At 46.6% G+C, this 14778-nt stretch overlaps 1 protein-coding gene across 2 annotated transcripts in view; it reads right to left on the bottom strand.

Annotated features, from left to right (window-relative positions):
* Positions 1 to 14778, bottom strand: part of nova2 (NOVA alternative splicing regulator 2) — a 74718-nt gene that overhangs the window by 12556 nt on the left and 47384 nt on the right. For both annotated transcript variants that reach the window (XM_070969647.1, XM_070969648.1), the window contains one exon: positions 12371 to 12537. In XM_070969647.1, the coding sequence (XP_070825748.1) occupies positions 12371 to 12537 (167 nt within the window). The remainder of the gene's footprint in view (positions 1 to 12370; positions 12538 to 14778) is intronic.

Here is a 14778-nt window from a genome sequence, read left to right as displayed (position 1 = left end):
GTTACCAGTAAACATGCAGGACAACACCCCCTCCTGGACTCAAAACACGCAGCGCAATGAGAAAATGAAGAATTACATGGTGGAGACTGGTGATGAAAAATGGTTGTTTTTCACGTGAAAGCTGCGCACGCATCGTTTAGCTGAAGAGGAGACTTTACAGGCAAGGTCGGCGCTGAAAAGGACTCTGTCAGGAGCTGCTTTTCAGAGGTGTCCTTGAGAAGGACGGGAGACAAAAAGAGCCAAAGAAAAGATGCAGAGACAGACTGAAGCATGTTTGAATACAGAGACAGTTCCTGCTGTACTCTGTGTGTGTGTGTGTGTGTGTGTGTGTGTGTGTGTGTGTGTCGGCGGTGTAAAGGCGTCCTGACACACGCCATTATGGACTGCACAATGACAGCGCCTCCACCACCTGAACACACGCTAATAAAGAGTGTTTTTCGCTCCTTTCTGTCCATAATGGAGAGAAAACAGGAGGAAGAAATGAAGCTCAAGTTGAAGAGGAGACGAAGAGGTAGAGGGAGGCAAATGGAGTGGGAGGGGAGGATGGAGGAGAGAGGGAGAGGGAGGGAGAGAGGGGGAGGAGAAAGAGGCTACTTGTGTGAAAAAAATAACACTGACTCCCAGGGGTCAGCGTTGCCATGGAAACACAGCTCCAGCATTCAAAGGGTAGTGAAAGGGAGTGAGGCGATGACACACACACCTACACACACGCTCACGGACACACACTTTCCGTGTCCAGGCGGCGGCGGCAGCGGTCAGTGAGTGGACGCCGCGCGTTCTCACAGCTAACGGAGAACTGATCCGCAGTGCGCCGCTCGTCTGTGCGACGGCTAATTTAAGTGAATCTAATGCAGCGTTTTCACCCGAGCCTGCAACTAATGAGGTTCTTTAATTACTCTTTCATCAGTCGATCAGTTTTAGCACGAAGCGATCGATTGTTCAGTCGATAAAACAGTGAAAAATGCTCTCATTTTGCTTCATTTTCCCAATTTGGAAAGAAAAATTTGACGTACTTTTGTCCAATCTATTGCAAACTGGTAAAACGATAAAGCAGGAAGCAGGAAGGAGAGAGACAGACTCTTGAAGAAAGTGCAGTTTTGGAGCTGGACCCTGATGTCTGTGCTTCCATCAGATCACAGACAAACAGACGTGAGGTCTGGGTGAACTCGGTGTTTGAAGGGTTCACTGTTGCTCTTTTGACGTAGGCAGCGAGTGACGCATCGCGCTGCTGCAGCACCGGGCTGCACAATGAAAGCATCACTTCGCTGAATGGAGGCAGACCAGAGGAAGGTGCGAGACCCCGCTAACATTCAACAAAAAAAAACTTCTGCTGCGGTGAAATCTGTTACCTCGGCTCAAACAAACGCCCGATGTTTTTCACAAACAAGGCCACCTGCAGGAGATGCTATCGACTTCTGCTGCACATTAGTCGTCTGGTAAATAAATGCGGGTACGAATGCGGCAGCTTCTCCTCTTAGCATTGATTCCACTCTGCAGAGCAACTCCTGACAAAACTAGCGCCGCTATCTGCTGTCGGTATGTCGAATATTCATATTGAGAGCAGAAAGAGAGAGTGTGGGCTGGAGGGACAGGAGGGAGGGCTGAGGAGATACAAAGACTTGGCCTTGATAAAGAAAAGAGGACCATAAAGTGAAAGAGACAGAGAGAGACGGAGGGGGTGATCAATTCAGCAAACTGAGAGACGAGAGGAGGAGGGACTGGTTTTTCTGTCTCTCCGTGCAGAGAGAAATAAAGAAGGACGAGGAGGAAAAAAGAAAAATCCAATCGATTCAACTTCCAATAGAAAAATGCAAAGGCTAGTCCAATTATCCTCCCTGTCTCACCCCCTCCTCTACCCCTCCTCCCTCGCCCCCTCCCTCTGTTTGCTGCAGCTTTAAGCCGAACAACATCTGCGTGGCGGCAGCCGCCATGCAGCGGTTTGCTGCCGTGCCGCGTTCCACGGCGCCGCGGCTTTCTGCGAGGCGGAAGATGAATTTACACAGGAGCAGAAAATTAGCGAGAGGCAGCACGGAGCCGATAATGTGAGCCACTTCAAAGCTACAGACAGCGTCAAGCGTCAGCTGAATATTAGAGAGTTATCCTCCTCCTGTGGCGCTTTCTTTGGGAGGCGTCCCCGTGTCTCTCTGTGAGGATTAACAGGTGCGATGTCCTTTGTTCATTCATCTTTTCTCTCAGGATGAGTGGAAGTTTGCGGTCTGTTTCCACTGATTAGTGTTGTTTCTGCGAGGCGCCTTCAACGTGTCTGCTTACGTCCTGCTGCTGTCAGAGTCTCTGCTACAATCTGCCGCCCTGCGTAGATTAATGAGACGAGCAAAGTGCTAACAAAGTGTGAACACCGCTGCGGCTGCCTGACTCTGTGTTCGGTTACCTTTTATACTAGAAAGCGCTTGAAACAATAAGAATATCCTTAATAGGCTTTTTTAACTGATGATCAAACCAATGAACTTCTGCTGCTTCACTGTTTAAGATCACATGACTGTCAGAAAATATGTCTAATGCAGTTCAGCTATTTTAGCAAAACATACATATCATCACTTAAATTTAAAGTCATCACGCCTCTGCACAATCCTCCATACAATAATTTAAAATGTTTTATGTATCATCCCACAGCTGCAACAAAATGCATGCACTGATTTGAGCGCAGGAGGGGAAATCAGGCTCGTGCATGCATGCAGAGACAGGATTCATACAGCAGACCTGTGTGTAAGCAAGGCTTTAAATATAAATCTGTCAAAGAGAATATGTGTGCACATTTCAACAGTTTTGCACCTGGATCTGCACCACTAAACGAGTCACCTGTGGCTTGAACGCTGAAAACGTCATTAAAAACCTGCTCGTTCACAGACTCTGTCTCCACTGTGAACGGATGATAAACATTCACATTATTTACTAAAAATACACGAACTAATGATCCCATTTCTGGGTGTATTTTCGCTAAAAGCCTCCAGCAGATGGACACATTTGTTAGGATACTTGTCTTTTTCTGCTCGAGCCTAATAATGTGATTAGAGTTCGTGCTGCTGAGAGCTTTGCCAACAGAAATATCGCTCGCTGGCGTTCGTCACCGCCTTAAACCTCATTCAGACGTCGAGTTTTGCATCTGAAAATATTCCAGCGCGTTTCTGTTCGACCACGACGGTGTTTAGGCGGTGAGCGTGCGGTGGGGGGTAAAAATGGAGACGAAGGAGGTGACGAGCAGCGAGGGAGCCAAAAAGATTTTACCCATGTACCCTTTCATCCTCTGCACACTGCACCGAAACACACACAGGCAGACGCACATATGCACAGTGTTGGTGTAGAAGTGGGAGGATAAACAGTGGCGTACAGCGATGTCTGATCCCCCCCCGCCCTAATGATCACATCTACCATCTTTATATCCGACTGATTCGCTGCTAATGAGGTTCTCCCTTCGCCTCCACTCCTCCTCCGCCTGCTCGCCTTTCTTTCCTCACATTTCTCTCTTCACATGTTGTCGTTTTTCTCTCCTTCCATCTATTTTTTCAGGCTCGGAGAGGTTTAAACCTGCCCTTCCTCCCATAGCCTTCACAGTGTTTTACTTTTAACTTTCATTTCTTTCTCTGTTTGGCTTTTTATTCTCTACGTTCAACAAACCAAACCTCTTCTTACAAGGTCAAACACTCCCACACACGCAGCCCGCTCTCAATCTGAAGGCTGTTTTAATGTGGAATCATCATCTTCATCCTGGTTTCATTTCGCTGACGCCGTTGCTCCGGCTCACTCTAATGGCCGACTCAGCCAGACAGCCTCCTACCTACCCACAATCCTCTGCTACCAGCACCTTTCTGCATAGCTGCCACAAAGAGGAAGATTATGTGACAGTTGGCAGCATGCAGTGACGCCTCTTTCATGTTTTTTTCCCCTCAGATGCTCTGGTTTTAGGCTTTTTTTCTGAAGTTTTTCCTGCCTTTCCTCATCTCTGGTGTCTCCCTTTTTGTCTTACTTCTCGAGCTTCATATCTGTCGGGAGAAACTTTTCCACAGATGAGAAGGAGGGGAGGGTTTGGCATCCATCCAGCTGCTGACTACAACGTCCTGTTGCTGCAGCTGCTGAGCTGAGGTCGAAGGTCACAGCCAATCTCCTGTTAAAGAATACACTCAGGCAAACGGCGCAGGAGAAGGGCTGGGAAGTGTTGACTTCAGCAGGGATGCCGGCTTAGCAGGTAAGTCCAAATCGATGTCCCCAGCAGAGTGGGGTGATTTGATTCTGGAGCAATTTGGAACAAGTTCAGAGTCTTGAGTGTTCGGGGTTAATGAATGCCAACACTTTCAAACAGCAAACTGTTAATACTTTAAGTGAACAATCTTTACATTTGGCTGTTTTTACAGCATCAATAGACAGAAGACATTCAGCCATCGTGGGACACTGAGGCCCACAGTAATGATCCTGTTTGGGTTTCAGCTCTTCAACTTCCTCATCACAATACAGCAAAATATCTGCTTGCCATCATCACATGCATCATCCATGTAGCTCACTGACTGGTCCAGCTTCCCACTGCCACTGGTCAGCGAGGAGCCACCGGTAGTTTAGTCAGATGTCAGAGGTGAAAGGGACTCATGCAGACCGCTGTAACTACAGGAAACCTGATAAAAATGCTGTCTGTCGTCCTGAAGTCGCCCTTTAAGCAGACAGACAGCGAGGTCGAGGGGACGAATGTTTGCTCTGCTTCATCAACTAAAGCACGTAAGTCATTTTGTGTGTCTGTAAATATGTATGTGTACTGTACAGCCTGTGTGTGTGTGTGCGTGTGTGTGTGTGTGTGGCACAGATTAGCAGTAGTGATAAAAACCAGAGTTCATGAAAGCATTGAAATCTGAGCGCACAATGCCTCAATTAACAGATGAGGAAACAAGCAAACTATGAAGGCATGCACACACACACACACACACACACACACACACGCACACGCACACGCACACGCACACACGCACACACACACAAGGTCTGACCTTGACACGCAGACATACAAACACAGCTTCAGCCTGCTGCCTCTCTGCCTCCTTGCCTTCAGACTGGTTTAAAATATGGCACCATTATCTTCAAAACAGACCCTCCATGGCTTTAATTCAGGGCTGGATTATTGTTTTGTATTCATCTCTCCTCACTCCTTCATCCGTCCATCTGTCCATCCTTTCCTCTTCTGTCTCTCACGATGACGTCTCGTCCAAACTTTGTGTGGCGCTCCGTCCAGGTCGCGAGGTTGTTTGTCAGTGTTGTCATTTCAGGCCAACACGCACACGCCAGCAAAGACACACAAAGACGGGCTGGAGTTCGCAATTTCACTTGTACACACACATGTTGTCTGAGATGTACGTGTGCATGAACATGTACGCACACGCACACACACAGAGTGGAGGACAGCGGACAACTGTTGAGGCTACTGGAGTTTGAACTTTGAAGTCTTAAGCAGGGGACTTTAGCTTAATCTGCCTCCCCCTGATCCACAGGCTTAGTTGCCTCTCTCTCTCCCTTCTCTGCCTCTGCCTCGCTCTCTCTCTCTCTCTTTTCTCACCCTTGTCACCCGTCTATCTCGTCTGTGTCATCCCTCTTTTTCTGTCTCTCTCGCTGCCTTTCTCCTTTCATTCTCTGGCCCATCCAGGAGCACAGAAACCCCCCGCAGGTTAAAAATAACAACAGGACAGAAGAGCCGGGGTACAATAACTGACAGCGAGGGGACATTCACGACCACACACACAAATATATCCTGCTTATACCCACGTTCTAACGTGTACACACACACAGATTTCAGGCATGATTTGCATGAGCACACACAGTGCACGTATACAGAGGCACACATGATTTTCATGTGAATGCCGAGGAAGTGATTACCGCTTGAATCACCAGAACGCTCCTGGTTTGTAAATGAAGTGGATGCCTTAATGAGTGACTGTCAGCTGAGAGCATGAATCACTTCTTTGGTGACCGTTGAACGCCGCGTCCGGCTCGACCCTCCATCATTACATGCATGCTGTGCAGACCCAAAAAACTGTAATGTCGGCTCCAAGTTTCCAGAGATACCAGACACGTTAGCTGAATGTTAGAAACTGATCTGAAATATCTCCGTGTGACACTGACGTACACATCATGTGTTAGCGCTGGAAGCAGCACATGCAGAACATGCTCGCGTGTTTGTTGGGGTGAGATTTCATGACGGCAGAGTTTCCCTCCTCCTGTCTGTCGCTGTAATCCTTCACACTGACTCTCTTCACTTCCTCTTCTCTCAAAATGATGCAATGCTTTCTTGTTTTTACTTTTCGAGGGGGTCAATGATCACTGTTGATCACTGTTGTGCGCCACGTCTTTGTATGGTGTCTCGCAACTGTTGTGTGTTCGTAACAAATAATAAAATAAATTAAAAAAATAAATAAAAACAACTGCTGACAGTATAAGAGGAGAAATTACTCTGGGAGGCTAACCTACACGCATTTACCTCCCAGTCCTCTAATACTAAGTCACTAATGAGAATATATACAGCTGACACGAGGAGGAGGAGTGATGGGTGTAATAACAGCCATTAAACCTGCATCACATCGTCCAGGTTTGTCTGCTGTTTGACTGTTTCTGTCCAGCAGCCCAGAAGCAGCACGGACCCTCCTCTTCTGCATGTACGTCACACCAGCTAATCCCCCTCCTCCTCACTTTTCTTGTGCATTTCTTGTGCATTCAAGCCATCACACGTGAACCTGAGTCTTCTGCTCATCTGTGCAAAACAGTGAATTACTGCAGAGATGATATGATGCAGATAGTCAATCATCGCGGTTTGGAGCAGATAAGGGACGCAGAGGGAGAGAGCGAGCGTGTTACTGTGCTGACTCAGCAGCGAGGCAGAGGCTGCAAATCACAGGACTGACAGGAAAGAGTAGATAAAACCTTATGTAAGAAGGTAAAAAAGGAACATACTGTAAAAGAGCTCAGAGCATAAAAGCCTGATCGCAGCAGCAGAGCAGATGCGTCGGCAGTGCACTTGTTTTTTTTAAATTTAAGCTCGTTAAAGGGGATATAATCAATATTTCTATGATAACAATCAAATGATGATGTGACGGTGACAGAGGCTGCTCGCAGTGATGAACCTACACAGAATTATCACACCTTTCTGCAGCCGTACTCGGTTTTACAGAGCTTCAGCTTTTTGTTTGTCTGGCTCCAAAACTTTATTGTTCTGGTTGATGCTCGCGGCTCTCATGGAGTTATTTCCAGCTCCAGCAGGAAGCTGCTTCCAGGGAAATGCATATATGTTGTTAGGAGATCTGAAAGGCTTCAACTGATGCTATCAAACCCCAGCCCCACTCTTTCATTCATTCATTGATCAGCAACAACAACAGAACTTACCCTGACTGTTGGTGCATTTGACTCATTTTTTGGCTGAAGCTGAATTATTTCTCTCTTGCCAACTAAGTCTTACACTCCCACCTCTTCATCATCTGACACAGTGAGCCAGACTCCACGTTTTCCTGACATTTATGGTGAACTTCCTGTGTTGGGAGGCAATAACAGGAAGTAGGAAACAGGTGTTTATGCTGGAGGTGAAAGGTCACAGGAAATGGCCCCTTTCTCCCGCAGGAAGCCGCCGAAGGGAGCGCCAGGAAAACAATCAGACTACAGTCACAGTGTGTAAATGTTAGTTTTTTTGCTCTGCCGTGTTGTTGTCATTACAGCTGAAAAATGTCAAGGTGCTGCTGCAGTTTTCAGCCTGAATAAAGGCCAGTATGGGCCAGCCCGAGCCAAAAATAACCCCAGAATAACACCACCACAACAAAACCACAATCCACTTACAGCTGATCTCACAGGGGACGCAGCTCCAGCTCAGCAGCTCGCTTCCAAACACCATAATGCAACAATAACAGACGAGAGGGCACGTTTGACTGCCAATATGAATACAATATTGATGCAGTAAGTAGGTGAGGCTTCACTACATCATACATAAACACAGTACAGGAGGTCTCCGGAGTGCTTTGGCTTTTATGCAACGATCGCTGAAGTTTATGTGCTGCTTCCCCTCAAAGACTGAATTTACAGGACGCCAAATATACCAGCAGGTAAACAGATCACAGACCAGCTGCCCACGCACCTGCAAGCCAAAACATGGACGTGGGCACCGAGAAGTTCGAATTTAGGTGTATTACCTGCCCCTAAAGTGTCAGTAAAGTGTCAGAAAATTCAGATTTCTGCAACGTGATGGAGCCTGGGTGGAGCTGAGGCGGGCGGAGGAAGGCTGTGACTCATGAGTGAAGGACCAGAAACACGTTGCCTTTACCGCTGAGGTCACATCAACAGGATTAATGTCAATATAAATATGAATCTGTCAGCGCACAGTCATCACCATAAGCGACTGGTCACAGACCAAGTGAGGCTCTGCTGAAATGAGCATTTTCCTGCTTCAGAATCCAAATCTCCCTTTCAAAGAGGAGGATTGTTTTTAGGATTTCACACAGTGTCTGAATATAAGCCTGAATTTCAGCTTAATGCAACAATGGTTTGGAAAATCTGCACCACAGACACATCAGAAGCAGTGAAATGAACGACTCAGACCTCATTTTTGGTGAAAAATAACTCTAAGTTTGTGTTTTTACAGATTAATTTTGACACTGAAACGCAGTCACTGTCACATGTGGAACTGTGTCTGGAAACACGTTTGCAAAGATATGCTGAATTAATCTTTTCTGTGAGTCTTTGATGCTTCTGTCACTATATTATAATAGAAACAAACACTCAGCAATCAAACTAATTACCTGAAATCAATGTTGAGGGTGCATTATGGGAGCGATCGGCGCTGTTGGAACGCTCACGGGTCCCATTCAAACTTTGCATTTTTACCACAGGAAACGCAGTTTAACAGCTAACTCTTAAACATGTGACGCATCGATCAAACTGTGCCAATCAGCTGCTCTGACAGCACCCATCACCTGAACTGCAGAGCGAACACAGTGCTGTGACGGCGTTTTACAACAGTGTGTTTGACGGGCGGAAAAACAAACAGAGTAATAAAAGTAATAAAATCCCTCAATAAATTTTCTTGATCCATATGTCATGTCAGAGCTCATTAGAGCTGGTGAAAGAATTTCTTCAGCTCATAAATCATCCTCTTCGCGGGCCTGCCGTCCTGTTATGTGGCCTTGAAGCGCGGCGTGTCATCTGTCAGTGTCGCCGCCGCTCGCTTTTTCTTTCTATCGGCAGCTGCTTCTTGCAGCGAAGCTCTCCGTCACCCCGCAGCTGTCGGCTAACAAGAGTTCAGATCTGCGTCCAGCTTTCAGTCACCCACTCAGCCAGCCAGGCTCTCGCTTTGTCTCCGTTTGGCCTCTCTGTGTCTGTCTGTACGTCCACACACTCTGTCTCCCTCTTCCTCCTCGCCTCTTGTTTCAGCGCTCTTCCTCTTCTGCACAAACCTTCAGACATCTCTCTCTTACCCTCTTCTTCTCTTGCCCCTCAGGGGTTAACCAGTAAGGCCAACAACACATGCTGCAACAGCCGCGGTTTGACAACAAGAAGACATTTTATCCTCAACCTGAAAGAGCAGACGATGGACGGCTGCACCAAACTGGACACCAGTCCAGCCATCAGGGACACGTGTTTACACGTGAGGCTCATTCGTCAGGCCAAAGTGAGTTTGTGTTGCTGTGGTTTCCACGGTGAGAGCTGCGTCTTTAAAGCTCTTTGAGGGTCAAACTAAAATGTTTTGACATTTACTGTTTAGATTTTCTAGATGTTCATATTTTCTTCCTTTTGGACTGCTAATTCATTTTGACAAGAAACACTAAAAATAGAAGCAGCCTCCGACATTGCAATGATTTTTTTTCTCGTGTGATTTCAGAAGCTCTGTCGACTCTTTTTTTTTATATGAAACAGAAAAGGAAAAGGTTACTTATTAACGTACTGAAATTAAAAATGTCCACAATCAGCATTTTGCATGAAAATATTGATGCTTGTTCTGACCACACTACAGCCTGAATACAACATGCTCCTGCAGCTGTGGACCATTTTTCTGCTTCACTCAAATACATGTGACATCGTTTGGACCTGCTGTCCGGTTCTTTGGGTTTGATCGCCGCTCGGCTGCCTGAGCTGTAGTTGGGTGGTGGAGGCCTGAGTGCATCCAGCAGGGCTGAACAGGTTTTTTTTGGTGGTGGGGGGTTTTGTTCTCTGTGTGTGAACATGTGTGTATCTGCTGTGTGTCGTCAAGTCCATTCAGTTGCCTCTCCGGCACGTTATAAATAGCCTAAAGAGCAACAGGGGGATTCACCCCCTATTATAAGCGTCTAAATAACAGCAGCTATTAGCCTGCTTGTCTGCTCGTCTCCCCGCGGCTGCTTGACTCGTCCAGAGCAGCGTTACTCAACTGTCAGTCAGACACTCATGATGCAAAGATACAGACTGAATAAAGAGCAGCACACTGTGAACAACAGGCCTCAGTGTTCAGTCAAACAGGTGACATCGAGGACGGTGGTTTTGTGACGTCACTCTGACGTCTCCACTGCGAACAGCTGGTTAGCTTAATTTAGCACAGCTAGCCTGGCTCAATCTAGTGGCCGCTAACACTAGAAATGAGTGTCGCCTGCACAAAATCTGAAGATTAAAATGGATAATTCACAGTTTTAAGGGGGTCATGCATTTCTTGGCTCTGAGCAGAAACTTCCTGGAATCTGTCAACTACAAGCCGAGGCTGGAGCAGAGAAGCTCGTCTGACCTGCACGGAGATCTGACCTCAAACACATCCGACGTCTCAGCATCGGGAGGGAGACGCTGAACGTTCACCCACAGCGTGAACGTACTTCAGGCCGCGAGTTCAAGAACAGAACGCCGTACGTTCAACACTGTTGTCTGCCTGAGCCCTTTGAGTTCAACTCTGTAGGGTGTGTGTGGGCTCGACGGCCGAGTGTGGGTGAGTTACTGTGTGTGTGTGTGTGTGTGTGTGTGAACCCGGTACTGATTAATTATGCATAAAACCCTCCTCAGAACTACACCTTGGAATTGTGTGCTATGCAAAAAAACTCTCTCTGAGGACTGTGTGTGTTTGTGTGTACCCAAATCTGATAACTATAATTATTCAAAACTATAAAGGCGTAGCACCCCCTCCCCTCCCCTCCTCTCCCCTCCCCCAAATTCTGCTCATCACAGAGCATGAGAAATCCCAGCCGGGGAAAACATACGCAACACTAATGCAATACCAGAGCCGAGAGACGAGGAGGGAGAGCTGAAACTTCTGGGGACATTTAAAAAACGGAGTTAATTTTTCACTCTGCAGCAGATTTCACCTTTTTGGTTTTTCCTGATGATTACTTTCAATATTCATATTGTCTTTAAATCAACATATGATCATTCTTCAAGCCGCCGCATCATGTGTGTAAGCCCACAGGCCTCAAATGCACCACACAGCAGGCCTGCACAATCAATAGATGGAAACAATGCCAGACCTGACTAATCAATAGGGAGCGATCATGAAGAGAGAATGATGATAATCACTTAAACAGATCGGGATCACAATCAATGGCTGCACTAATTGTCCTCCATTACACAGCTGGTATCGGCACTCAGATTTAGCTGCAGCATCGGCGGCGGAACGAGCTTCATGTGAGCGGCTGAAATGAAACGTCTCTTCAGACGTTGTGGAAACATTCGTCAAAAGTTCCTGCTGTTAAGTTTCTCTCTAAATAACAAACCGTCTGGAATGAAATGTTATCACTTTGTTGATATTTTTCATGCAAATTAAAGGCGCTTCACACCTGGAAACGGATCTGAACCCGAAAACTTCCAGCTTCCATCAGAACGACTGGAAAGATGATGTAATCACATAAATATTCAACACGGAGCCAAAGCAGTTATGGCTGACAGTAAACAGCGAGGAAGACGCAGCCAAGGAAAAATGTCCTCACTGTTTGAAGAGTTTTATGTCCCATGACAAACAGAGAGAGAGACGAGGAAGCTCGCTCACTTCCTCCCTCAGCAGGAAGCTGCTTTCTGCATGTGGATGTTCGGGTTTCAGACGAGGTCTTCGTTCTCTTTCTCTTTTCTCTCCTCGTCTGTTTACGTGTCGGTTTGGTTTTGTCATTTTTCTCTTTTTATTCGCCTCATTCGGCTTCACTCAAACAGAAAATCACAACTCAATCACAGAAACACACAGTTTGTCCTTCCAAAGGCAAACACGTCTGTCCCTCCTCTTCCTCACACACACACACACACACACACACACACACACACACACACACACACACACACACACACACACACACACACACACACACACACACACACACACACACACACACACACACACACACACACACACAGTTGCTCTGGCTTCCTGGACTGTCGGTGGACGGACAGAGCACAGACTGACCTGTTTGACGCGGTCTGGGTTGACGGTGGTCTGTGGCTGCAGGATGCTGACTGGCTCTGTCTTCTGGGTGCTCTGAGGCATCTCCCTCACCTTCTCAGCGATGAAGTCATGGACGCCGTTCAGCGCCTCCACCGTCCCCTGGATCAGACACACGCGCTCTGTCGTCCCTGCGCGCACACACACAGGACAGACGGGTCAGTTTAGGCGAACAGGAAGTAGAAGAAGAAGAAGCAGCTCATCGTTGATTCATAATACAACATTTCTGTTCTGAATTTTGTTTCTTTACCAACTTTGCCAACTTTCACACAAAAACAGGTTTTGCTATATTTATCATTTTTGTTTTCGTCAAAAAGTAATTTGTTCCATTCAGAGTTCCTCGTTCGCATCCAAAATGTTTCCATGGGTGGGCGGAAACTCACAGGTTTGATGTCGTCCCAGTTCTGATTACGACAGCCAGAATTTTCCATTTTTGTCGTTTTTACGTGCGGCTGAACAAAAATGAAAACGACTCAGGCTGTTTCTCAAAAAATAACAACAGAGATGAGAAAAGGTACCGAGGCGCCGTAACGACCCCCTCAGGGAAATTACGCAGATGCAGCGGTGAATCGTAACAGCCGAGAGAGAGGGAGACAAAATGAACAGCGAATTATCAAGAAATGAACTCTGAAATCCAAGCGGAGACGTGCGAGGTCACATTTAGATAAAACGCGTGACCTCACACTGAGGCCTGTTCTCTCAAACATGTTGGCTTTATGTCTGTTTCCAGGACGTCGTCCAATCAGGAAATGAATTCCCTGCTCCCACGAAAAATAAAACATGCTGCTGTGATTTCCAAACCTCTGCTTCAGTTTGGGCCAAACATGTGTGTACTGTAAGTCTAAGATTTATATCAGCTAAAAATACAGTGGGTGAGCCGTGGAGGTCCACTCCCCTTCTTCAGCAGGAGAAAGTCTTATTGTCATCAGGTCTGTGTTATCTTTTGTCAGTTACACAAAAAGGGATTTTGATTTAAAGAGACTTCCTGGTTAAAAACCTTTGAATGCATGAAAATAAAAAATACCATTTTTCTGAGCTGATGCGGTTTAAGTACAAATTGAATTAAAAGGCCTCTGCTGCATTACCTCATGACAATAACGTTTGTTTGATGGTTTAAACAACCCAACAAGCTTCAAGAGTTTTCAGATTTTATACCAACAGTGGAACCACACAACACAACAGATTGCAAAATTAAGTAAATAAAATATATAATGCATGAAATATGTGTGAGTTGACAAACACTTCACTGTGTATGAAAGGTTAAAACTCTGAGGGAGGAAAAACATCAGTGTTGTTGAGAGAGAGAGACAGACAGACAGACAGAGAGACAAACGGACAGACAGACAGAGAGACAGACAGACAGGCAGGCAGACAGGCAGAGAGACAGACGGACAGACAGACAGAGAGACAGACAGAGGAGAATGTAGGCCAATGCAAAGCCTCTCACTCCAGCTGTATCACAGCGCGCTTAAATTAAAGCTCTCTCTCTCTCTCTCTCTCTAACCCTTTTAGCATTTTCCTCCCTCTCCCCTCTTTTCCATTTCCCTTCCTCTCTCCTTTCTTTCTTCCCTCTCTAACTCACTTCATCTCCCCTTTGTTTTTCCCTCCCCCCCGTCCATCTCTCCCTCCCTTGACTCCAGTATTTAGCGGGATCTGCTCTTATCTCTGCTCAGCAGTGTGTCAGTGAGCGCTTCCGGTCTCCTCCTCCTCCTCCTCCTCCTCCTCCTCCTCCTCCTCCTCCTCCTCCTCCTCCCCCCCTGTGTGTGTCTCCTCCCTCTCCCTGCATTGTTGGACTGGCTCGGTTTGGCCCGGATCGGCCCTCTGTGGCTGCACCGAGCAGGGGGATTGAGGGAATGAGGAACAAAAGCTATACAGTGTGTGTGTGTGTGTGTGTGTGTGTGTGTGTGTGTGTGTGTGTGTGTGTGTGTGTGTGTGTGTGTGTGTGTGTGTGTGTGTGTGTGTAGGGTTGGAAACTTGTGGTACATCGTGGCGTGAGAGCAGAGAGTTCAAAAAGTCAACTTAAAGATCTTTTAATGCATTGAATTCAAGATAATTTAGCTTCAGATTAGCTCAGAATTTAGTTCAGATTTCATACTTTCAATACGTTTAAAGGCCTAAAATGTGGATTCTTGCACACCCTGCAGACAAAGGCCTGAATGTGTAGCTACAGACAACAGAGGCTAAAAAAAGAAACACACACACGACATTCAGGTATTTGCAGCACTTGGCTACCTGCATCTGTGTAGCGCCTGTTAGCATTACACTGAGATTAATGCCCATTCCTATTTTTACGGCGTGATGACAGCAGCGACAAACAGTCTCTGCTGACAGCGGCTGAGAGACTACGAACTAACGGATCGCGCCAGAGCAAA

Source organism: Chaetodon trifascialis, chromosome 9 (assembly GCF_039877785.1).
Source record: "Chaetodon trifascialis isolate fChaTrf1 chromosome 9, fChaTrf1.hap1, whole genome shotgun sequence".
Lineage (NCBI taxonomy): Eukaryota > Metazoa > Chordata > Actinopteri > Chaetodontiformes > Chaetodontidae > Chaetodon > Chaetodon trifascialis.
Note: the sequence above shows the minus strand (reverse complement) of the source record. Positions and strands in the feature narration are given on the sequence as shown.